The 21,725-nt window shown below is 40.3% G+C and overlaps 4 protein-coding genes and 1 non-coding gene across 6 annotated transcripts; 2 read left to right on the plus strand and 3 right to left on the minus strand.

The window, feature by feature from the left end:
- Positions 1-576: 576 nt before the first annotated feature.
- On the minus strand, positions 577-5,695 carry LOC104432688 (filamin A-interacting protein 1-like). Its single transcript, XM_010045189.3, has 15 exons — positions 5,535-5,695; positions 5,309-5,399; positions 5,168-5,214; positions 4,820-4,909; positions 4,653-4,706; positions 4,262-4,339; positions 4,108-4,176; positions 3,879-4,034; positions 3,662-3,788; positions 3,500-3,540; positions 3,202-3,291; positions 3,001-3,105; positions 1,403-1,570; positions 1,063-1,172; positions 577-920 (listed from the first exon to the last, which is right to left on the minus strand). Exons 1-15 carry the CDS (start codon positions 5,592-5,594, stop codon positions 845-847), a joined length of 1,362 nt encoding a protein of 453 aa, XP_010043491.1. The 5' UTR covers positions 5,595-5,695; the 3' UTR covers positions 577-844.
- A 102-nt stretch (positions 5,696-5,797) lies between these two features.
- TRNAV-CAC lies at positions 5,798-5,871 on the plus strand. Its single transcript has one exon. It is a non-coding gene; the product is annotated as a tRNA-Val (tRNA).
- A 2,140-nt stretch (positions 5,872-8,011) lies between these two features.
- Positions 8,012-10,064, minus strand: LOC104432689 (tropinone reductase homolog At5g06060). Its single transcript, XM_010045190.3, has 5 exons — positions 9,592-10,064; positions 9,281-9,488; positions 8,914-9,130; positions 8,706-8,812; positions 8,012-8,409 (listed from the first exon to the last, which is right to left on the minus strand). The coding sequence occupies exons 1-5, from the start codon at positions 9,834-9,836 to the stop codon at positions 8,221-8,223; spliced, it is 966 nt and encodes a 321-aa protein (XP_010043492.2). The 5' UTR covers positions 9,837-10,064; the 3' UTR covers positions 8,012-8,220.
- A 3,275-nt stretch (positions 10,065-13,339) lies between these two features.
- LOC120290713 (probable transcriptional regulator RABBIT EARS) lies at positions 13,340-14,099 on the plus strand. The gene is made up of 2 exons (XM_039307080.1): positions 13,340-13,879; positions 14,022-14,099. The coding sequence occupies exons 1-2, from the start codon at positions 13,340-13,342 to the stop codon at positions 14,097-14,099; spliced, it is 618 nt and encodes a 205-aa protein (XP_039163014.1).
- A 3,099-nt stretch (positions 14,100-17,198) lies between these two features.
- LOC104432691 (protein PLASTID TRANSCRIPTIONALLY ACTIVE 16, chloroplastic) lies at positions 17,199-20,275 on the minus strand. 2 transcript variants are annotated; one of them, XM_018868735.2, is made up of 6 exons: positions 19,685-20,275; positions 18,914-19,363; positions 18,687-18,755; positions 18,453-18,511; positions 17,420-17,997; positions 17,199-17,369 (listed from the first exon to the last, which is right to left on the minus strand). In XM_018868735.2, the coding sequence occupies exons 1-5, from the start codon at positions 20,138-20,140 to the stop codon at positions 17,436-17,438; spliced, it is 1,596 nt and encodes a 531-aa protein (XP_018724280.2). In that variant the 5' UTR covers positions 20,141-20,275; the 3' UTR covers positions 17,199-17,369; positions 17,420-17,435. The 2 variants fall into 2 exon arrangements, with proteins under 2 accessions (XP_018724280.2, XP_010043493.2); XM_010045191.3 differs by having other exon boundaries at positions 17,201-17,997.
- Between the last annotated feature and the right edge of the window lie 1,450 nt (positions 20,276-21,725).

Raw genomic sequence — 21,725 nt, forward strand, 5'->3', positions numbered from 1 at the left:
TTATTCTGTAGTGTGATAAGCTGTTAGCTCATGGATGTTCGATTGGCAATTCGTGTTTGTTTCGGCACATTATGATTCGTGTTTAGGATGATTGCAGTAATCTGTTTTTGTTGGTTAAAAAGTATGTCAAGGTCAGGTTTGTCTTGATGGTGCTAAATCTTCATCCTTAGAATCTGCGGTTGATTCAGATTTTAGCCCTCATTTCCTTTTGAAGAAAGCAACTGTTGAAGGACATTTATTAGCAGATTTTTTTGTTCCAATCTCTAAGAAAAACAAATTAAGAACGCAGTTTCTTAAGAATTTGAAAATTTGTTCGCATGCGGTTTAAAAATGCAACGTGGGATGTTTCTTCGATTGTAACAATATGTCTGAATTCTGTGTTTTTAACTGGTGTGCAATTATGCACATCCCTTCTCCCAAGAGCCACGAGTGCAATTGTGCACATCCCCACTCATCCCAAGAGTCTTTCTCTCATGTGTACAAGTGACTCATGGTTACAGAACCAATACAAATTTACGTTTGCACGTATCCATTTCATAATGTTATAGCTTAGGTCACCCTGTTCTTAGGAGCAAATCAGGAAACCAGCATAGATTTCTTTTTTGGTCAAAAACCACGATAGATGTCAAGGGAAAACAAATATTTAAAAACTAAACTCTTCCACCGGCCAGGGTTCAAAATTCCACTCTTGGGAAGGGAAAAAAAAAAACAAAAAACTAGTCAAAAAGATATTAAAAATAAAAAATTATACCACATGCATATGAACTTGATCAATGAGCTGGTGCTTTTAGCATTTTCACCAAAATTTTATCTTAATGGTACACTGAATATTCGTTTTTGCTTTTCACTGCACAGACACAGAACCATCTTGTTTCATTTTGATGAGGCTGCTCTCAATGTTCCGCAGGACTGGCTTATAGCTGCAATGATAATTTGAAAATCAGTCAGCATTTAATACAAGAATTAGGCAAGAAAAATGCATCATGTAGCTTGCAGAGTAGAGTGGCAAAATTAGGACTCGGAAATGTGATTTTCATGATAACAAGGGAACGAATATCTCACAGGCGTGCAAGACCATTGTATGCTTGTGTAGCTTGCTGAAGTCGTGCAGAGAGCTGCAAGATCTCGGCTGATAGTGCTTCTGCTCTAGTCTGCTCTTTTGCAAGTTGGCCCTAGGGAAATAGAATGACATTGCACTTATTAACAAGATGCTCCAAAGTAGCGCATTCGAGACTACATGACAGGAGTCGAAAAAGTGATGCCTGAGCATGTTTATAAGACACAAGTTTCAACATTCAAGGCCTTTGATTTACAAGAAAAGTGAGCATCTACAGTTGAATTGGACAGTCCAACAAGTCACCAAGAGTTCAATTCTATTCATGGTGGAGTATCAAGGACAAACCTTTAGAGAGAGAATTTCAGACATATATGCCGGTGGCTGTGAACTTATCTCATTGACCCCATCTCCATGAGATTCCACTGTACATTTTAGCGCCTCCCTAGCCTGATCTGCTCTTAATCTATCAATAACACCTCGCAGCTCCTCATTTTGCTTAAGACAATCTTTCACCTGCAAGTAAACTTATTAGGGGTACTTACAGATATGAATGAAACATTGAAACATTGAATAGAAAGGAATTACTATATGTAGCTGTGTCAAATTTCAGGAAAAAATATGGCATGTAAAATTGTATACCAGCTATAAGGTCCTAATTAGCTCCCAATTCAAAGTAAATAAAATCAATCCACATTCAGAGTACGTGGTAACTAACTGCTAGGCAGATCTTTAAGCCTGGGCTATAACTTCAAGGGTGGATATCCAGTAGGCAGAGCCAATAACAGCCATGGGGAAAAAGCAGAAGGGCATCCGGAAGTTTGGAGACTTTACTGGAAATCAAAATATACGCTACACAATCACCTTGCGAATCCCCAACCATAGTTGTTAAGTCAGGATATGTATAGTGAATTGAGAATCGAACACAATCGAATTTTAAGTTTCAGTGATGTACCTAAAAATTTGTATTTTGTGTCATTGGCAATTATAAAATAAGTGCAGAATATGAGAATATATGAAATATGAGTAAGATTTATGATACATGATAAAGAAATCTTACTCAAGAATACACATGGTTATCCTAGGAATAACAAGATAGAATTCCCTTTTGTTTCCTTAACAATTTGATTACACTCAAATATAAGGATAAATCTTTAAACATCATTTTATTACTGCAACATAAAATGCAAAAAATTAACTTTTGTAATACTATAACTATCCAAATATCGTGTACATCAAAGTATACTATGGACATTACATCATTTAATAGGCAAACATATAAAAAATTAAACCTCTTGAATTGGCACATACATATCGAATAGATTCGCTAGTGAATAGATAGATTTACTTGGATTTAGGAGATCACTGATTCCGATTAAATACGTATCTCTTGGATCCAAATCGATTTGACAAGACAAGATTTGACGGATTCTGATAACTATATTTGCAACACCTTCAACAGCAAAATTCTCTATATCGTAATTGTAAAATGATACGCATTGCTAATAGTCGGGATAAGCTTCGACGTATTAAAAGCAAAAAGGAAAAGAAAAAACTGTCTTGCAACATAACGTTCCAAAATTATTGCAGATCGAGCAATAAGAACTTTAACACGTGGAACTTCATATTGCATTTGCCATGACCAAGTGGTGCATGAAATCCAAAAACTCCAAGGGTAAAAGAAAACTGGTCGTCCATGACAAATGTAGCGAGACATAGCTCCATCATGACTTCTTAATGAAGAGATGATCATTAAGATCAAGTAATACTGCTAAATAACTCCTCATCCACTCCGCAAACAAACATACAGCAAAAGAGACACAAAGATGATAGCTGCATAACATTTGAGTATGTCACATCACACTAATTTGGAAATCTAGAATAGCTCCTTTTTGCCAGATCGCAACTCAGTATTCCCCTTTTAGGTAAAATCAATTAATAATTACCTGACTTTCCCAGAGCGCTACTGCACTCATTGCCTCTTGATAAGACGAGGTAAGGTTGGAATTCTCCTCAAAGAGTCTTTCTATCTCTGAAGATTGGGAATCAATCTGCACCAAAATTTATGGAGAAACCATGAATTAAGCCATCAAGTACCAAAATATACCCTATGATAATTTGGTAGAAAGAAACAGAAGCAAGGCTACCTCTATAAGAAGTTTCTGCCTACTATTTTCCAGCCTCTCAACTGCCACAGCCATATTGTGCAACTGCTTTTCTAATTTCTCCTTATCCTCCTGCAAAATTTACCAAACAAGGAATAAAATGCCCTGTAATAAGATGCATGATCAACATATAGAGTCGCCTGGTGCCAATCATCAAGAAGTTGCAAAACAAATACCAGCAAGCACTTTAAAATCAATGGCAAATGCCATTCAGATTCAGATTTTCATCCATGAAGGACAACATGTCAGAAAAACAAAACTATCTTGCAGAAATTATTACCACTGACATTGCTTCATGAACTGCGTTCTCAGGAGCTTTCTCTGAAATGCAGAGGCGGGACAAATCATGAGAAAAAAATTCAATGTTTTAATTGGTAAAGACAGCATAAGGCAGCAAAGTTACTTCTTTTCTCCACTAGACACTATTCAAAAAATCTCATACCAGAAGATTCTTTGGACAGAGCAGCCACTTTCTCTTCTAAAGCTTGCTTTTCAGACATCAGTGAAGAAGTTCGAGCTTGCTCATCCACAAATCTTTGCTTCTCTAATTGCCTCAATGTAGATTCTTGCTATGCACATAAGCCCAACACAAACTAGTAAAAAAAAAAAAAAGGATGAAACAGAGGGGAGTGGCCAAATAGTACCATACAAGAACCAACCTGGAGCTCATCTTTTAGCCTACTCAGCTCCTTTTCCAAGGCCTGCAACTGGTTAAAAGAGTTGTCCATAGAGGCCATTCCACCAAACTGACCTCCGTTTGCTTGTTGCTGTACTGAGTAGAGTTCTGCTCTCAAAGCTGCTGCATCTTCCTCCGCCTAAGGCAACAGACTGATAAAGATAGGAAATTCGAAATGCTTTCACATATTCAAAAACAATATGTTTGCTTACTCGATACTGCTCTTCTTCGGCTTCCTTCAGATGTTTCTTAAGTGTGCGAAGCTGGGTTGAAAGATCCTCCTACACTAGGTCACAACTGAAACATAAAAAACATAGACAGCAAAAGATGCAATTTGTAGAATGAAGAGATGGTAAGTTGAAATACCCGTGCAACAACTGCTGCATCTTTCTCCATAGCGACATCCCTGAGAGCTTTTCTCAAAGAAGGTACTGTGTTCTGTTCCTGAAAATTTTTGAAAAGATGGGTGAAATAATCAGACATAAATCTTAGCAAATATTTGGCATTAAGGGCCAACGGAGGATAGAGAAAAATTAGAAAGAAAAGCAGATAGAATTGAGGAAAATTTTTTGGAGAAAGCTTTGTGGTTCACAAGGTTCTCAAAAATGCAAACTTTTTACATGTCAATGAGTGTCGTCACATCAGGTAGATAAGATAAAAGCAGTTCAGCTAAGATGACCATCTTGCCATCAAAATGTAATCCGAATTTGCAGACATTGTTAGCTAACAGAAAGACCAGGTAATGTCTACTTCTCACCAGATCATTTAAACGTTTAAGCAGCGTAGTGTTCTCAACTTCCTTGGCTTGAAGCTGGGAAAAAAAAGAAAACACAACAATTAGAACAACACTCATGTCAGAATTGGCATTACCCTGCTCACATTAAGGTCGAGCAATCACCAAGGAAAAGAACAGGATTATTGTACCTGCGATGCCAATATCCTGTTTTCTTCCTCCAATTCTAGATTCATTTTCTGGAAATCCCTCAGCTGAGAAACTAAGCTGCTAACGTCGGACTGCCCTTGCAGTTTACAACAAGCACGAGTTCCTTCAGTAATAGCAAACACAAACATATAGGATCACCTAAATCATCCTAACCAGTACAAAAACAAAAGTGCACAATTTCGCTCCACATCTCATAGCTCAAAGCTCAATAATTCGCCAAAGCAGAAGGCGATCAGCGGACTCAACATGCAAATGGAAATCAACAGTCCGATGGCAATGGACATTTGAGAAACGATAAAAGACCTAAAAAGCAACGATATAATCCTAACCTCCGAGAGCCGATTCCCGCTCTCCGATTTTCTCATCCCTTCAGCACCTACGGCAGACAGAACACGCGAATCAGATCACCCCCACCGATCGATCCGCGACCGGAGAAACGCGCGGAAAAACGGAAGAACGAATCGACCAACCGTTGGAGCCAGAAGGAACTTGGGCGAGATCCGGGCCCGAGGGAGCCCTGCTCAGCCTCTCCGCCGCTCTCTTCTGGCGGATCTCCTCCAACTGCGGCGATCGCGAGTCCGGAACAGCAGCAACGATCAAGGAAGGTAATTAGGCACAATACCGGCGGGGAAACGTCGAACGAAGGAAAACGGAATTGTCAGGAGGAGGGAGGGGAGGAATCCGAGGATCCCGTACCGTTCGCCGACCGAGAGAAGCGTGACGGGCGTCCATGTTGGCGGAGGACGACGACGACATTCGCCTACCTCGAAGCTCGAACTGCAGAATCGCGTCTCCTTCGTCCTTCCCTCCACGACGGATCGGCGCTAAACCAGTTTCGAAAATCAAAATTCAGAAGAAGAAGAAGAAGAGGAAGAGAAACTGGAGAAGGAACGACGAGGGATTGAATGACGTTGGTGTTTCCATTTATATTTTTGAGGTGGGAAAAAGGGATATCAAGCGTCTGGGTGGTGTAGTCGGTTATCACGCTAGTCTCACACACTAGAGGTCCCCGGTTCGAACCCGGGCTCAGACATTCTTTCCCTTTTATTTTATTTTATTTTTCACTTTTTTCAATCTTCATTCTTTCTTTTACTAGAACAAAGTTCTCTTTTTGATGTTTTTATGGTTAAAGTAAGCGTTGATACACTAGTAAAAAAATTCTAAACTAATACATTTGTGATAAATTTACTTTTCAGTGAATTTTTTACTATAAAAAATCTCAAACTAATACTTGTGATAAATTTATTATTTGATAGTTTTCATTTAATTTTTCTATTAAGTTACCAAGTTGAATGACACGTAACACTTGATAGATATACCAGTTTGGGTTTTTATCTTTTGTTTGCCCTTGGTGTACTAATTTGTGACTTTTCATGATGTTAATACAATTTAACTAAAATTAACAAATGGTAAATTTATTATAATGACATCAATTTAGGATTCTTTTATTTTTAAAAAAATTACTTTAGAATAAATTTCTTATAAGTGTATCGGTTCAGGATTTTTGGTGATCAAAAATTTAATTTGTGATAAATTTATTATATGTGTATCAATTTGGCATTTTCTATGTGATATTAACTGTAAAGATAAAAGCTTTGGAGTGAAAGCCGCCAACTATAACATGGCAATCCTCCGCGTGATTCATGCAATTTTTCTTGTCATGTCTCTGATTGATTTTATTATAATCACGCGATTTTCACATTTGGTTGATGTTGTCATGTGATGGCTGCTTCCTTAATAAAGAATCTCTCGCGAGGAAAAAGCTAGTTTCACATCAATTTAGAATTTTTATGATTAAAAAATTAGTTTATGGAAAATTTCTTATAGGTATATTGGTTCAAGACTTTCGGTGGTCAAAAATTAATTTATAATAAATTTATTATATGTAAATCAATTTGACGTTTTCCGTAATATTAACTGTAAAGATAAAAGCTTTGGTGTGAAAGTCGCCACAACTGTAACACGGCAATCCTCCGCGTGTTCCATGCGATTTTTCTTGTCGTGTCTCTGATTGATTTTATTATAATAATGGGATTTTCACATTTGGTTGATGTTGTCATGTGATGGCCGCTTCCTTAATAAGGAATCTCTCGCGAGGAAAAAGCCAGTTTCCATCACTGCTCCTCTACGCGGGTGTTCCTGCCTTTCGACCGCGCCTTTTTAGTGAAGAAAACGTGCAAAGGAGGTTTAGAAAATGTTTAAGGAACGAGGCACAATTATTGGAGTCGAACAGCATCCCCCTCCTTTGATCCTTTTAATGGACAGCTCCCAAACCCAATGGAGGTAGGAGGGCGAGGCTTTAAGTCCCAAGACCAAAAAGCACAGGCATTAGGTAACCGTCATCTGTCTGCTTCGATGATGTTGAAACTGTGTTTCTGCATAGCAGATCCCAGAGATGGAGAGGACAAGCACAAGGAGCCGACCCACAAGCCTCGCCGTCCGAAGGCTGGCCAGCGAGGTAAAAGCCGAGGGCTCGTTACTACAGCCACGGCACCTGATGAGCAGAGTGGCCAGGGTGGCCATGGCCAGGAGTCCAGCAACAATGATGATGGCAGCGCGGCTGCTTTGATGGTGGCTGCGGTCTATGCCTCCTCGACCTTGGTTGGTACTGAAGGCGGCAGTTCCCACGGCGACGGATGTGACGGTTGTGACGGTGGTGGCTGCGATGGTGGCTGATGACAGGCTTCGGTGCGTGACTCAGTTGTTTCCACATGATCTCTATGGTTGTTTGCTTATTTCCAGAGAATTTGGGAGTTCAGACGCACTCACTTGCCAACACTATTAGTACGACAAGGGCAAGTTGTGCAATTCCCTCATCTACGCTTGTGTATTATATTTCACTCGTGTCTTTGTAAGCCGTCCATTAGGAGTTTTATCATCACTAGGGATCATTGGTATTGCCTTTATTCCTTTGTAATCATCAATATTGATGCTTGAGATTTCGTGCTCTGCATCGAATTGCCATCCTTTCACCCTATACTGCAGTTATTTACCCGGTGGTATCATTATGAAAATGTTGAGAACAGGGTTCTTTTAGTCAGGTTCCACATCTGATGCAATTGGTTTTTTCCTAGACCGGTTCAACTCGCTTGCATTTCCAAATTTGTCATAATCATCGGTTGATATGTCTAGTTCTAGAACATATATCTGACTTCAGAGCTGTGAAAAGATAATAACACAAAAGAGGCAATTGAATCAACAATCTATCATAGGCAATGCCTCAAGCTTGGCTCTAAGACTACCGAAGCTCATCAGATCACTTCTAAACAAAGGATCGTAAGTTTCTGGTGAGTGGAGTAATCACACACGTGAGAAAAAAAAAGGAGAAACAAAGACAGAGGACGATAGCTTTCACACAGCAGAACAGGTAAACTCTTTGAATCTACTCGTGTCTCGGGTAGAATCCGTTCACAGACATCCCCCCGTCCACGCAAATAATCTGGCCAGTAATGTATGATGATGCAGGCAAGCAAAGAAATGCCACCAAAGATGACACATCCTTTGGATCTCCCAGGCGACGGAGTGGTGTACAAGAGTATACCTCTTCCAGATACTCCTTATTGCTGAGCACCTTCAACAAATAAAAGCCGAGTCCAATCATTCTCTTCCTACATTCCTATCTAGAAGAGGATTGGTGCATTTGCCAGTGCAAGGAGTTCTCCAGTGCAGTGCAGAAGCTATGTTTTAACCACAACAACATTGGTGCATCAATGTAGAGATCTCGATTTATGAATATGCACAAGACGACTGGATCCTAGCTTTTAACAATAATAAAAATTTTACAATTTGCACAACAAAATATAGCACAATCTTTAGTGGAAATAGTCCATAGGTGAATCGAGGGAATAACAGAGAAAGAGATCTTACCTGCTCCACCATAGAAGTTTTGATGTACCAAGGTGCAACAGCATTGCTCCTTATGTTGTCCACAGCCCACTCACAAGCCAGACTTTTGGTAAGTTGATTAATTGCCCCTGAAAGTGCACAACATGTACCATCGCATAAAGCCACGATAAACTTCATGCTCACGACTTGAGAGGAAAAATGCACTAAATTCAAGCCATGCCGTGGTAACCTTTCGTCGCCCCATGAACAGACATGGATTTCAAAGAAACGAATCCAGAAACAGAGGACGTGAAAACGACACTTCCCATCCCCGATGCCTTTAGCAACGGATGAGCAAGTTGGCACAAATGGAACATGGACTCAAAATTCGTAGCCATGAGAAGAGAAAACTCTTCGGCCGTGAAGTCCACAGCTGGTTTCCTTATGTTGGTGCCCACATTATTTACCTGCAAACCTCCATCAAGAGCACAAACTTCATCACCAAATCTTGATAATTCAGTAAATCTCACCATCTAAAAAACTGACCAAAGTTCCTGGACTGGAAACTTCCGTTCGTTCTAAACAAGAATTTGAAGACAGTGGGGAAAGATGCTTACAAGAATGTTGAGCTTCCCATCAAACACGGAAGAGACGTTCCCCATCAGTCTCTCCCTCTCTCCCCTGACAGACACGTCACAAACCGACCCCGTAACTTCGTAGCCGCCGTCGACCCACTCCCTCAGGCGTCTTTCCAGCTCATCCCCGTCTCGAGAACACGTGTGCACTCTCGCCCCAAAGCCCACCAACTCCGTCACGACCGCGTTCCTGAACATCCAATTCCCGTTCGAGAATCTTAAACCAGAACTCGCCGAAAGACGTTCTCGGAATGCATCCCCATTCGAAAGCGAGTCGAGTGATTGAAGCTTACCCGATACCGCGGGTCCCGCCGGTCACGAGGGCGGTCATCCCTCGAAGAGACCATCTGCTGGTGGCGTCGGCGCTGGGGAGCGAGCTAGTGACGGGGCGAAAGGAGCGGTTTTTACGGGAGCCATGCGGCGAGCTGACGTCGAGGACGGTTTGGCCGGGAAAGAGAGTGGGTTTGAGGGAGACTTTGGGTTGGGAACAGGGAAGGAGCGAAGGCGGAGGAGAGTGTCGACCAAGTGTTTGAAACATGTCCGAGCCGAGTCGAGATGGACGCTCGTGCGTGCTTACGGCTTGTGCGGATTCTCGCCGATCATTTTCATGGCCTTTCTGTTGACTCTCCGTGTCGTGCGACGGATGCGTAGCCCCCGTTCTCTCTCGCGGCGAATTGCACCGATTCTGAATGAAGAGGTAAGTTAATGGATTCCTCTCGATTCAAAGAAATACGACTCCATTCACTTTAATGTATTGAAATCATGAGGCGTGTTCAAAAGGCATATAAATAGCGATAGTCTCTTATCAATATCTTTTGCTGACTAATTTGTGGAGTCGAGTACCGAGGCTAAGAAACTTCTCTTTGCTTTTGGCTCGACATAGCATAAAGTGACAAGGGAATATGCAAATCATGTTAATAGATTGAGGAAATCATAGTTGTGAATTAAGATATCATCTAGATTGGGATAATTGTCTAAAAAGTTATAAACTTATTAGGGTGATCAATTCAATTATAAATTTTTAAATTATGTCAGTTTAATCATTGATATTGTGATAATTTGTTAATGTAGTCATTTTGGTCAAAAATTGCTAATGTGAACATTGTCAATTTTATGTGACATAACTAGTATTGACGTAAATAAATTTTACAATTTTTTAATTTTTCATTTAATTTTAGTTTTCCCCCTTTTTTTTCTTTACTGTTAAGAGTCAACGAGTCCTAAGGCCTAGTGAGCCCCGATAGCCACGACCCTTGCCCATGGTTGGCAAGGGCTTGTACACCCTCATCCGATGGCTAGCAAGATTGCCAAGCCTCAATTAGTGGTTGGCCCTTAATCAATAAAGAAAGAAAAAAAAGAGAAGAGAAGATAAAAATAATAAGATAATTAAAAATTATTCACCTTAGAGTCGATTGTGAGGCATAAGATAGCCGATATCTATGTCAATGATTTTAATCTAAAATTTATTAGAATAATTAAGTACATTGACAATCGTCAAAAGGATTAAAATTATATTGGCACAATTAAAAGATTTTGGACTAAATTGACTCTTATACCTTATGTCAATAACTTTTTAAAATGTTTTTCTCATCTAGATTCATCCAACACATGCTCCAAATCCCTTCTCTGACTTACGAAAACCAATCAATGGTAAGATACAAAAGGCAAAACCCCGATAGAAGGAGAACCAATCAATTAGAAATAATTTATTGTTACAGTTTAACCTAAAAGGTTAATCTTATAGGTTTATATATGATTCAACACCGGCAATAACTAAAATAATAGTAGTTAAGGCTCATACACGCCTCATCTTTAGAGTAGAATATACGTTGGTGATTTTTATTTGTAGTGTCTAAATAAGGCAAATTTCGCTTGATGAGAAGGGGCCTTACTCTATCCAAGAAGCCGAAAAGTCTTTTATCTCTTCTACGTCTTCTTCAACATTTAAAAATGGGAAGGTTTGAGTTAGTCTCACCCTCCCCTCCATCTCCTCCATCTGTGTTGATTTTCCTTGAGTTTTCTTTTTTTGTACTTTTCTTCTTTTTTCTCTCCCGATCTAGATCTAGGAGCTGTGCTCTCCTGATCTAGTTCTAGATTTGAGAGTTTGAACTCTCCGAATCTAGTTTTAGACCTAGAAGTTCTTCTCTCCCAATTTAGATCTGAGAGTTCAATAATGTTTTCAAAAATTCGATACCCCTGTACTCTATCCGTGTATAAATTCTCTACCTCAAGTTTCAATGATAATTGTATGAGCTTTGGTGTCTTGTTAAACTATGAAGATTTGCTCTTCCAAAGGTTAGCTATGTGTTTATCAACCTATTTTGGTTATTTCCATATAACGATGGTGGAGAAGAAGTCGAATCTAAGCACACACCACCAACTAGCAACGTAGTAGTTATTAAAGAAATTTTCGGCATGTGTTCATTATTGGTAGTGATACAAAATCAAGTGATTGGTTGCTAATTATTTTGCTTGACAAATTCTTTCTTTTGGAATGAGTGTGTGCTTAACCTTATCAATGCTTTGTCAATCATCCTTGTTTTCTGGATTTAACTTTGTTTTGTAGTATTATGACATTTGCTCTGTTTTGATTTTTTTTTTTTTTGGATCAGTCCTACGTTATTCCTACTCTACACTTATTCTCAGACTCAGACTTTTGTCCTGCCTCGTGCAGGGCGTGGGACTTCTGAAACTTACGCGTCCCCTGAGAAGGTGGGGATTTGAACCCCTCACCTCCCCCTTCCATGTTGGAAGGGTGGCCACTGGAGCGAATCCCAGTGGTTGCTCTGCTTTGATTTGCTTTGCCATAAAAGTCTATGTACCTCTCATGTATCCTTTTGAGCCATGAATATATATTTCTTCCTGACCGAAAAAAGAGAATATGGCATATGCAGTCCATAGTCAATCTTTATATATGGATAGCTATAGTGGGGGATAAGAGGGAGATGTCTCTTGACCTTCCATTTGGAAAAGAGCTGGTGCCTCTTGTGCACTTAACGAGGAAATGAATTACCTTGCCAGCTTCAATTATTTTATATATTATATATAATATAAAGGAATTCCTATGACCTGGTCACTGATGTAGTGTTTACAGCGTTAAACCAGGAAATAGGCCATGGATTGGCTATGCAAGTGCGAATGCATGATCTTATCATGGAGAGGAACAGCTAACAAGGACGGCCAATAAAATTGGGAAAATACAGGCCTTGGATTTTCCTCTCTCCTCTATTCTTTTTTTCTGGGAAGACAAATGTTGTAATTCCGTCTTGTCTCTTGTTTTGCCTCGGAAATCACTTGGAAAATATCCCGCATCTTGTCTCTGAATAGAGATTTAAGGTTTCTGGCTTTATTCCCTGCTGTCCTCGTACTAAATCCATATTATGTATTGAATATATGAATACGAGCATTCGAGATGTACTATGCCGAATGATCGAGTTAGTATGGTTCCAAGTGGATTCAGCAACGGCCACAGAATTATGGTAAAGTCGAAATTATTCAATAATTGTGAACTTGTCGAACTTGATGTTATCTATGTACACTAATAGCATAATCATCAAAACATTTTGCTTTAGAACTCAGACAACTCTCTGAATTATTTATATCCTAAACAGTCCATAATCCAACTCATTCTGAACAGTTGTTCTTGGCCTGTATCTGAAAGTTCTACAAAGTAAACATAATGCATAAATAATTCCTAATTAAAAAAGGTATTATAAACTAGTCAGTCCAGAACTACCTTGACTTTTTTCCTTAGTGTTACCCTACCAAAACTATATAATCCATAACGATCCTCTTAACATTGATTTAATTACTCTTCTAAGGCATCAAAAGATCGCTCTCCAGAAAGCCAAAAAAAAGGAGAAGAAAAGAAAGATCAAACCTTGATCCCCTCCTTCACTCCTCAAGAACAAAAACGATTACACAATTTCTGTCTCTGTCTCTGTCTCTCTCTCTCTATTAGCCTGCAGTTGACCACCCCTTCTCTCTCTCTCTCTCTCTCTCTCTCTCTCTCTCTCTCTCTCTCTCTCTCTCTGTGATACTATGGACGGTGATCATCATGAGCCTACACAAGAAGATTCTGAGAAAGCGATTTCCAAGAACGCAGAACAGCAAGGCTCAAGCCAAGGTAGATCGTATGAGTGCATATTCTGCAAGAGGGGCTTCTCAAATGCTCAGGCCCTTGGAGGTCACATGAACATCCACCGAAAAGACAAAGCCAAGCTCAAGCAATCCTCCACAATTTCATCGTACTCTGCAAGTTCAACTGTCCAGCCACTGCCGCAGATGCCATCGTTGGATGCTAGGTTCACTGGGAGTTCAGATACGAGCAAGGTATCTTGGCCTTGGGTTCATCGGCGTGAAGGCGAAGAGGAGAGTATCAAGAAGGATTATTATTCCCATGTTGGTGGAGTTAGACAATTACCTTTGTTTTCCGAAATACCGTCCTCAACAAAGGATCATGATCAAGAACAAAATATTCAAACTTCAGGGAGGAATAAACCAATACGCAACGGTTCCTCGTGGTCTTCTTCAGAACTAGACCTCGAGCTCAGGCTGGGACTGGAACCTCAAGAACCAAAGGTTACTAAAAAGTTCTTTTGAAAGATCGGATATTAGATTGATTACTAAGTCCTTTTTATCCTCCTTCATCTTGAACCTGATTGTGTTTCACGTGCTTTCCTTGATTTTGAATATTGTGTAACGTAGCTAGCTGTATATGCAGACATCTACTGATTGTTTTACCACTATTGTCAGTGATCTCATTGGAACCTTATGCGACCTGGAGTTTCATATAGCGTGAATGACAAATATTCTTTAATTGGTTTATATTTGTTATAGGCTTCTTTCATAAACCGTTTCATTTTGCATGCACTCTCCATTCTATCTTCTTTGATCTGTTGTTGGTTTTATTTTCTGGCTTGAAATGTTGTAGATGATCAGGATTAATACTCTGCCAGCCAACCTAGTGAAATTAATCATTAACAAGAAATATTTATTAATTCTTTCCATTCTAATAAGAACAAGGAGTTTAATATCGAAATTGATTTCCATGCTGTATGAAGACAAACTTGTTCTTAGGGTTTATCAATGTGCCACATAGACATAGAAAATTATGCATTGCTTTTGGCTACAATGGTATTTCGAGTCAATGATGCAAATTTGGCCAACTAGTGTGTACTCCTTTGGGTTTTGCTGATTAGAAACCTGAGCATGACTCTCTTTATTTTGGGTTCTTTTGGTTGGAGTATATATTTTATTTGAACTTAGAGTATTTGTCATTTATCAAGAAGTACTGCCATTCTAGTAATTTCCTTTGTGAGACTAATTGTTCCAAAACTTTAGTCATTCCCCTCACATACAAAAGAAGCGTATGCATGAATTGGCCTGCATTGTCGTGCAGTAACTATTCAACATCCAATTGTCACATTCTCCTATCTTGAAGATCAAGAAAACGTTGAGAGTATTTTTGAAGTCTTTCTTTAGGTAACGTTACACTTTTGAAATTGAGTTAAATTATCCAATTAAATTTAAATGATTTCTTTTGCTTGGAGTGTTTCACTTTTAAGTTTTGATGATTGCAAAAAGAAGAGCAAAGATTCATTTGAAATGCATAAGTAATTTAATACGAGATTATGTTAGATACGATTGTCTAACTTATACAACATTACGTTGCACCAAATGGTACAAAGAAGAATGAGAGGTAGCGACTTGATAAGATCTATAAATACAATTGATTTATTTTTCCTTACTATAATTTTCATTCATCAAAATTCATGATGTCAATAAGAGAACTCACTATTGATTACAAATTCAACTTGAAAATATCATGGCGCGATTACTTGTATTGGTGTTTATGTGTGTTCTTACATACATACAGGCATGTGTGTATTGGATGATGTGATTTATTTGAACATTCAAAATGAATGTGAAAGCAATGATAAGAAAGAAAGAGCCAGCCTCATTGATCTAAAAGAAATGATTTGTTCTTCCACATGTTGAGTATGTTTTCAAGGGAGTTTCTCTAAAGTTTTATCTGTATGTATGCACTAAGATTTGTTATGTGGTACTCGTATCTCTACGTATCAGGTACTTATCAGTTGTAAACCTTGCCTTAAATCCCAACCATTGCTTTAAGATCATAGTTTTTTTGTACTATTTTGCTTCTGGTTTCACCAAAAAAAGAAGTGGACATGTCATTATGTTGAATCGCTTTCTTAATGTATGGAATCAATAGTCAATGACTCATTTTTCACACCAGAAATTTGATGAATATGTGTGTTTATAGTTAGCATTAATATTCATCTCCAACGTTTTTCCTTCGCTTCCTCTCTTTTGGCCAATCACGTTTTTCTTTAGCCTTAAACATTTGAGAATTACGGTTGTTACCATGAAAGAATAGCATATTTTAATTAATATGTTTTAGTTCACAGTGAATGGAAATCATGAGTTTCACGGGCAATGTTTACAGCTTAACAGTTGTAATGGTAAATTCCATGATTAACTCTTCTCGTGGAACCTTGATTTTTTATGGTGGTGTACAGATTAGAGGTCCAAACTCAACTCCAGTGTTTGAAATACATTCATCTATATTCAGGTTTTACAACACGAATCTTATTTTCACAGTATTATTAGCATTATTTCCTACTGCAGAAAGAGCGTAACTGGGACAGAAAAACTTACTAATTCATATCGGAGATTTTGAACTCATGGACGATATTTGCTTGCATCCAGGTTTGCACAAGCCCTACCAACTAAAATGTCTTTTGAAGAGATTGCACTCAACAAGCTTTTTAGCTCCGGGTACTTATAAGTCCATCAGGCCAGTTCCAAAATGCATGATATTCTTGATCTAAGTTAACCATCAGAGGAAAAACTGAAAAGCACCATGAGTCCATTGCAATGCGGTCGCATTTTCGTGTGATAACCTTGTTAGTCTAGCTTTGTCGCTTAAAATGTTCGAATCTCTTCAGTTAGCTCGCTCTCGTGAATTCACTGTGCTTATTTTAGCCTCTTTGTAATTTGATATGGAAAAGGAAAGAAACCCAAGATGAACAAGAAAGAAAGATGTAATTAACGGATATAAGAAATCAAATCATCGTTCTATAAATAAACCACCACTTATGAGAAAGGATGTTGCGAAGAAGCATCCGATAGTTTTGTTGGATCTCAGTACTATCAATAAAAGTTACGCTTTCTTTACCAAAAAAAAAAAAAAAAGTTACGCTTTCAGCAACGTAATTGTCTCAAGTTGAATTCTGTCGGAGATAAAATATTGCTCCAACTCGTGCAAAAAGGGGACATGAATTTGATTGAAGAAAGCACACAAAAGATTGCCCTTGCATCCGACATAGAAAAATTTCCAAGATGAAGACACAAAAACATGATTAAAATTTTTCTGGAGATAGTGACAGAAATTGATAAGTCACACATGTATATAGGTGAGGAGTGTGCGGTGACGGGTACTGTTTGTCTCCTTATTTGATGGACATTGAACTTCTGATTAAGTTTTCATGGGAAGAGAAGACGAAAAATTCTTATTTCCCTCGGCATATTATTTTCTGAAACCATGCGAAAATTCATACTAGGGTTCCAAATGGTAATTAGGGTTAACTTGTGCTCATTTTGATAAACTCATGTTACCTGACTGACATTTGACTGTAGTTTGTTGATTCAGGGAAGTCAATTGGGTGGTTTACCCGATTTCCTTTTTCCCCTGGACTTTTGCCGAGGTTGATGTTTCATCCGTTTGTTGTTTTCTTCATGGAGGTATTCGTTTGTTCTTGTCCGTCTCTCTCTCATTCAAGATTGACCGTGCAGTAACCACTAATGTTGGTTTTGCTGTCATGTACGATAGATAACCGGTCCAATCTGTAAATGATTGGGTCCCAATTCATGAATATATACAGAGAAAAGTCTCCTTTCCAATTAAAATATAGATTGTTACCGTCTATTGAGGGGACGTTGTTTAACTTCCTTGAGCATTAGAAAAGCATTGCGTTGAAGCATTAAACAAAATACAACTTTGTTCTCTCCAACTCATGAATCTCTTGGTCGCACGTTCATCTTCAACCGCGATAAACAAATGCTAGACAATAACATACTATATGCAAAGCCAATAAGACCGATCTTCTTTTTCTCAGTCATCGTCAATGTAGATGGTCTCTTGCTGAAACAGCCCACCAAACACCTTCCTCACTTCCTTCTTCGGCTCGGCCTGCTGTTTCGGCTTTGGCTTCAGCTCCTCCTTTGTCGCTTCTGGACTCAAAGCAGGAGCAGGTTTTGGTTTTGGGGTTGCACGAGGTTGCTTGATCAGCGCTTTCGTGGGAGTTAAGCTCCGAGCCTTGGCCTGCCCTCTCACTGTCGCGATCTGCACTTTCGGCTTCTCCACTGAACTCCGCACAGAGTTTGCAAGCTCAGAGCCGAGCTTGTCAAAGTTTAGACCCGCTCTGAAGTCCTTGGCTTTGTTGAATAGGCCCTCCATCGAAATCCCAGCAGCCTCCGCCTTCTCTTTGGCTTCTTCCGCAAGACTCGCAGCCGCGGCCTCTTGCTCCGAGAGCTTCTTCACTTCTTCCTCAAGCTTCTGCGCAGCCTTGGCTGCTTCCTGGGCTCTCTCAGCAGCTATTCGGGCCTCTTCCTCGGCTCTCGCTTTCGCAACCGCCACTTTGTACTCCTTCCTTCTTCCATCCTCAGGAATGGCACTAGAAGAAATCCAACATGCAAAGTTTTAGGTTTTTCTCGGGTGGAAGGCATAAACGTGTAATATACAAGAAAATGGAACTATTCCGCGTAACTGTCTTTGAGATCACCAAATAGAGTATATCCACGAGATTAGCAGCATTCTCAAGCTAGAAAATATCGAGGAGGAAAGTGACAACCTATGCAGAAGTCAGATGGAGAACAACAAAAAGGACGAAGGAAATGCAGAAGAAAATGTCTATATTGTCTATGTTCTTCGTCTGTATTGTCCAGGTTAAGGGAACAGCTTACCTGTTACAGGGACAAAAACGTTCAGACAAAAACTATGTATACTGACGATGAAAGAGATGTGCAAGTTTCTGTTTTTGTACATAATCTGTCTGGTGATCACTACACGTGTTCACTTGCACATATGCTTTGATGATCACAAAGGCCTCTTGCGAAAAGATACTATTACCTGAAAAGCTCATCTATAGGCCGTGAAGGAGCCGATGGATCCGTAGAAACTTCCACCACCTGCATTTGATTTAACTTATATAGTTCATATACTATATACATGATTAAGCACGAAAGCGACAACCTTCCTTTAGAAAAATGCATGAATATGACAGCATTCCTTAAAAAAATAACACATGAAAGAAGCGGAATCTTGCATGACAATGTCAATAGGTAGAGCACTTATGTATGCTACCTTGTTCTCTGCCACAGCTGTGTTGGAGAAAACACCTGCGACTAGCGATGCTATCTGAGACTTCGCAACCTGATCAAGAAGATTTGGAGTATGTAGATTGACTTGTCGATATGCCTTTATAATAACGTCGAAATTGATGATTAATGTAATAAGACGGCAAATATAAGGGCATGGTGATGGGAGAAATTGGAACGACGGAAAAGATTCTATTGCATACATTACATTACTTTGTAGTCGTTCGCACCACCTCTTCCCTCCTCCGCCACCACAATGCTATAGGAACTCTCCGGTGAGTAATCCTCCGTCAGACTCGTCTTGATGAGCGTGTAGCTCACTTCGAATTCCGCTAGCTTCTGTAAGAATTCGGGCATCGTCAGCGGCTGCGACCGTGAGAAGAGGTTGTTGAAGAACGAGGAGATGCCATCCAGCACATTGTATGTGGATGTGGCCGTGTTCCCATCGTAGACGATCGCCACGTGGCCGACTCCCGCCAACTCGGCAGCTTGGATCACCTGCAAGGCGTCTGAGGTGGTGACTCCCATGGTGGGGCCATACTCGGCGGGTCCGATGGTGACCACCACTTTGCTAGCATTTCCGATGGCTTTTGCAATCGATTCCGCGTCTTGTAAGGTGGATTCAACAGCGTTCAGGCGTTTCAATTCTTCATTCGATATTATCTGACCATACATCGATGCAAATTATCAGTTCCAGCTAACTGACTATTATTACTCACCTCTCATAAATATAAGTAAATATGACTCTTTCCCAGTGATCTTGCAAGCATCTCCTGGTTACTTAGATAAACGAACCAAACCACCATGTCTAAAACACCGTTCATGTTTCAAAGAATCAATCAAGTATAATCAAGTGAATTAATGCATCTGCCATCTTCACAGCAACTCTCAATCGACAGTGTTAGAATGTTAAGAATTGCCGATAGATTTTTCATGTGTTGAGCGAGTACGTTCATCGAAGTGATTATATTGCTGAGCGCCAACCTTGTATTGGGCAGCCAGGCGAGCCAACTCCTGCGCAGCGCCAAGCTCCGGCACACCTGCCCTCACGCTGAAACCTCCCCTCAGCAGCTGCTGCGCAATGCGGACGCCAGCTTGGCCCGTCGCCCCGGCAACAAACACCGTCCCCGGGTCCTTCATCCTAGTGTTCCCAAACGACAATCCGGTAGACCTGTCGCTCATGACAGGGACCAGCGACTTCACATCCGGGATCTTCCCAAAGTTGAACCGGAACGGATTGAAATTGGCCGGACCATCGTCCCCATTCTCCCCGGACGTCGGTTCTTCCGCCGCCGAGGCATTGCCGAGCCGAAACGGAGGGAACGGACCGGGACCGGACTTCTTGGCGAACACGGTGAACTTGGAATTCTTGAAGGGGATGAGCTTAGAGCGCGGCGGAGCTGTGAGGACGAACGAGTTGGAGGTGAGAGTGGGAGCCATGGGGAGACCGACCCTCCTCTCTTTCCTTTTTTTCCTCGGTGAATCAAGAGAAGGGCTTATCAATGTCCATGGCTTCGTTGAGTGGACGCATTGAGATATCGTTCAGTCATATGGCCGATGGATGTGATCGGTCGAAATGACACCAATGTTTCTTGATTTTTTTGAGGATTATCTAGATCGATTGGTGTGGCATATGAGCAAATGAAAGCAGCCCACGTGGAACACATATTATCTGCTTAGCCAGTGCTGGACACTGGGCGTTTTTTGGGTGGGCAGACAGAAAAAGTAAGTCGATGAAAAGCCCGTCGAGTCAAGCCACCATCAAAGCAATAGAAGGCACCTATCCCCAATTGCCGTTCAGGGAACCCGATTCAACTTTGGCAAAGCAGCCGCGACTCCAGTCAGAAGCATAACCTACGATGTTTGATTCACTTTAATATTGCCCATGGCTTTGCTGGCCTAGAAGAGTTCATTATAAAACCTAACTTGAATACGAGGAATTGAATAGTCAATCTTCACTAGATTAATTTTCCTGCAGTATCTTATGCGTAAACGGTCCGTTCTTAATGGAAAAAATTACTAAAATTATTATGACCTACAGCGATGCAAGGCGTGGGATTTCTACTACCAAATACCAAACCGACCAAACAATATCAAGTCAATCGCTGGCTCAATTTTAAGAGGCTGCAGCAAATTTAGTTTGTGTTTAGGGAGCCCATCATGTTAATTGACTCAGAAATCTCACGATGAAGAGGGGTCAAACTACTCTGAATAATACTAATTGTTGAAGGCCATCACTGTGAAAGTCAGTAGCAGCTACTTCTCGAGCGTATTTTCCAGAGTCTCTCTCAGACTTTCAAAGTTCAACAACGACAGTAACACCAATCGTGTCGGTACAAGCAATTAACTCCCCCAAGGTTAGCCAGTGCGTACGCAACTTTTCTGTTGAACCCACAAACATTTTTTGCAGCCATTTGACCGCCGCAATAGATTAAGGTCTATGAATACAATATAAAGTACCGTCAGGGACACCTCACACAAGCCACCTCAAGTGCACATTGGAAAGGAGTTCATCTACCAATTTGTTGCTGGGGCGACATTTGGACGCGAGACATCAATGGCCTCCAGCAGATCAGTTCAGATTAAGTTGTCCCTATTATCCGTCCGAGGCTAATGTCCCCAGCCAGTACGAAGTCAAACTGACCCTTAAATATTTCTAAGAATCAATGCCTTGGTAAGCTAATGAAGATGCGAGTAAACCAAATAGAAACGAAATATGAGTGTACGAACGATGGTAACCATCCCAAAAAGAAAGCATGATAATAGGGGCAGACCTGTAAGGCTCAAGGATATAATATATAGAGAAGTATGGTTGCTGGGCGAAAACTCTTTTGGCCTTTTTCCGAAGGAGCACTGCCATAAGAACGAGCTGGCAAATACAAAACTTATGGCCACGTAATGCCTTTAGGCAATTTTGAGCAGTATATGTGGGAAGAAACGGAACGAGAACCACAATCCGACTCTCATAATAGCACCTCGACTGCACCAATACCATTTGAGCAAAAGGCCAGGTGCAATTACGTTC

This window comes from Eucalyptus grandis, chromosome 2 (genome assembly GCF_016545825.1).
Source record: "Eucalyptus grandis isolate ANBG69807.140 chromosome 2, ASM1654582v1, whole genome shotgun sequence".
Lineage (NCBI taxonomy): Eukaryota > Viridiplantae > Streptophyta > Magnoliopsida > Myrtales > Myrtaceae > Eucalyptus > Eucalyptus grandis.

Excerpts from the sequence above, each read along its gene's own strand:
- LOC104432688 (XM_010045189.3), bottom strand. The coding sequence starts at position 5,594 with ATGTCGTCGTCGTCCTCCGCCAACATGGACGCCCGTCACGCTTCTCTC. Across the intron at positions 4,035-4,107 it reads CCGAAGAAGAGCAGTATCGA|GCGGAGGAAGATGCAGCAGC; the intron begins GTAAGCAAACAT and ends CTGTTGCCTTAG. Across the intron at positions 3,106-3,201 it reads GGCAGAAACTTCTTATAGAG|ATTGATTCCCAATCTTCAGA; the intron begins GTAGCCTTGCTT and ends ATTTTGGTGCAG.
- LOC104432689 (XM_010045190.3), bottom strand. The coding sequence starts at position 9,836 with ATGTTTCAAACACTTGGTCGACACTCTCCTCCGCCTTCGCTCCTTCCC. Across the intron at positions 8,813-8,913 it reads TGTTCATGGGGCGACGAAAG|GGGCAATTAATCAACTTACC; the intron begins GTTACCACGGCA and ends GTGCACTTTCAG. Across the intron at positions 8,410-8,705 it reads AAACTTCTATGGTGGAGCAG|GTGCTCAGCAATAAGGAGTA; the intron begins GTAAGATCTCTT and ends TATTTGTTGAAG.
- LOC104432691 (XM_018868735.2), bottom strand. The coding sequence starts at position 20,140 with ATGGCTCCCACTCTCACCTCCAACTCGTTCGTCCTCACAGCTCCGCCG. Across the intron at positions 19,364-19,684 it reads GCCTGGCTGCCCAATACAAG|ATAATATCGAATGAAGAATT; the intron begins GTTGGCGCTCAG and ends ATGTATGGTCAG. Across the intron at positions 17,998-18,452 it reads CCTATAGATGAGCTTTTCAG|TGCCATTCCTGAGGATGGAA; the intron begins GTAATAGTATCT and ends GATTTCTTCTAG.
- LOC120290713 (XM_039307080.1), top strand. The coding sequence starts at position 13,340 with ATGGACGGTGATCATCATGAGCCTACACAAGAAGATTCTGAGAAAGCG. Across the intron at positions 13,880-14,021 it reads TGGAACCTCAAGAACCAAAG|ACATCTACTGATTGTTTTAC; the intron begins GTTACTAAAAAG and ends CTGTATATGCAG.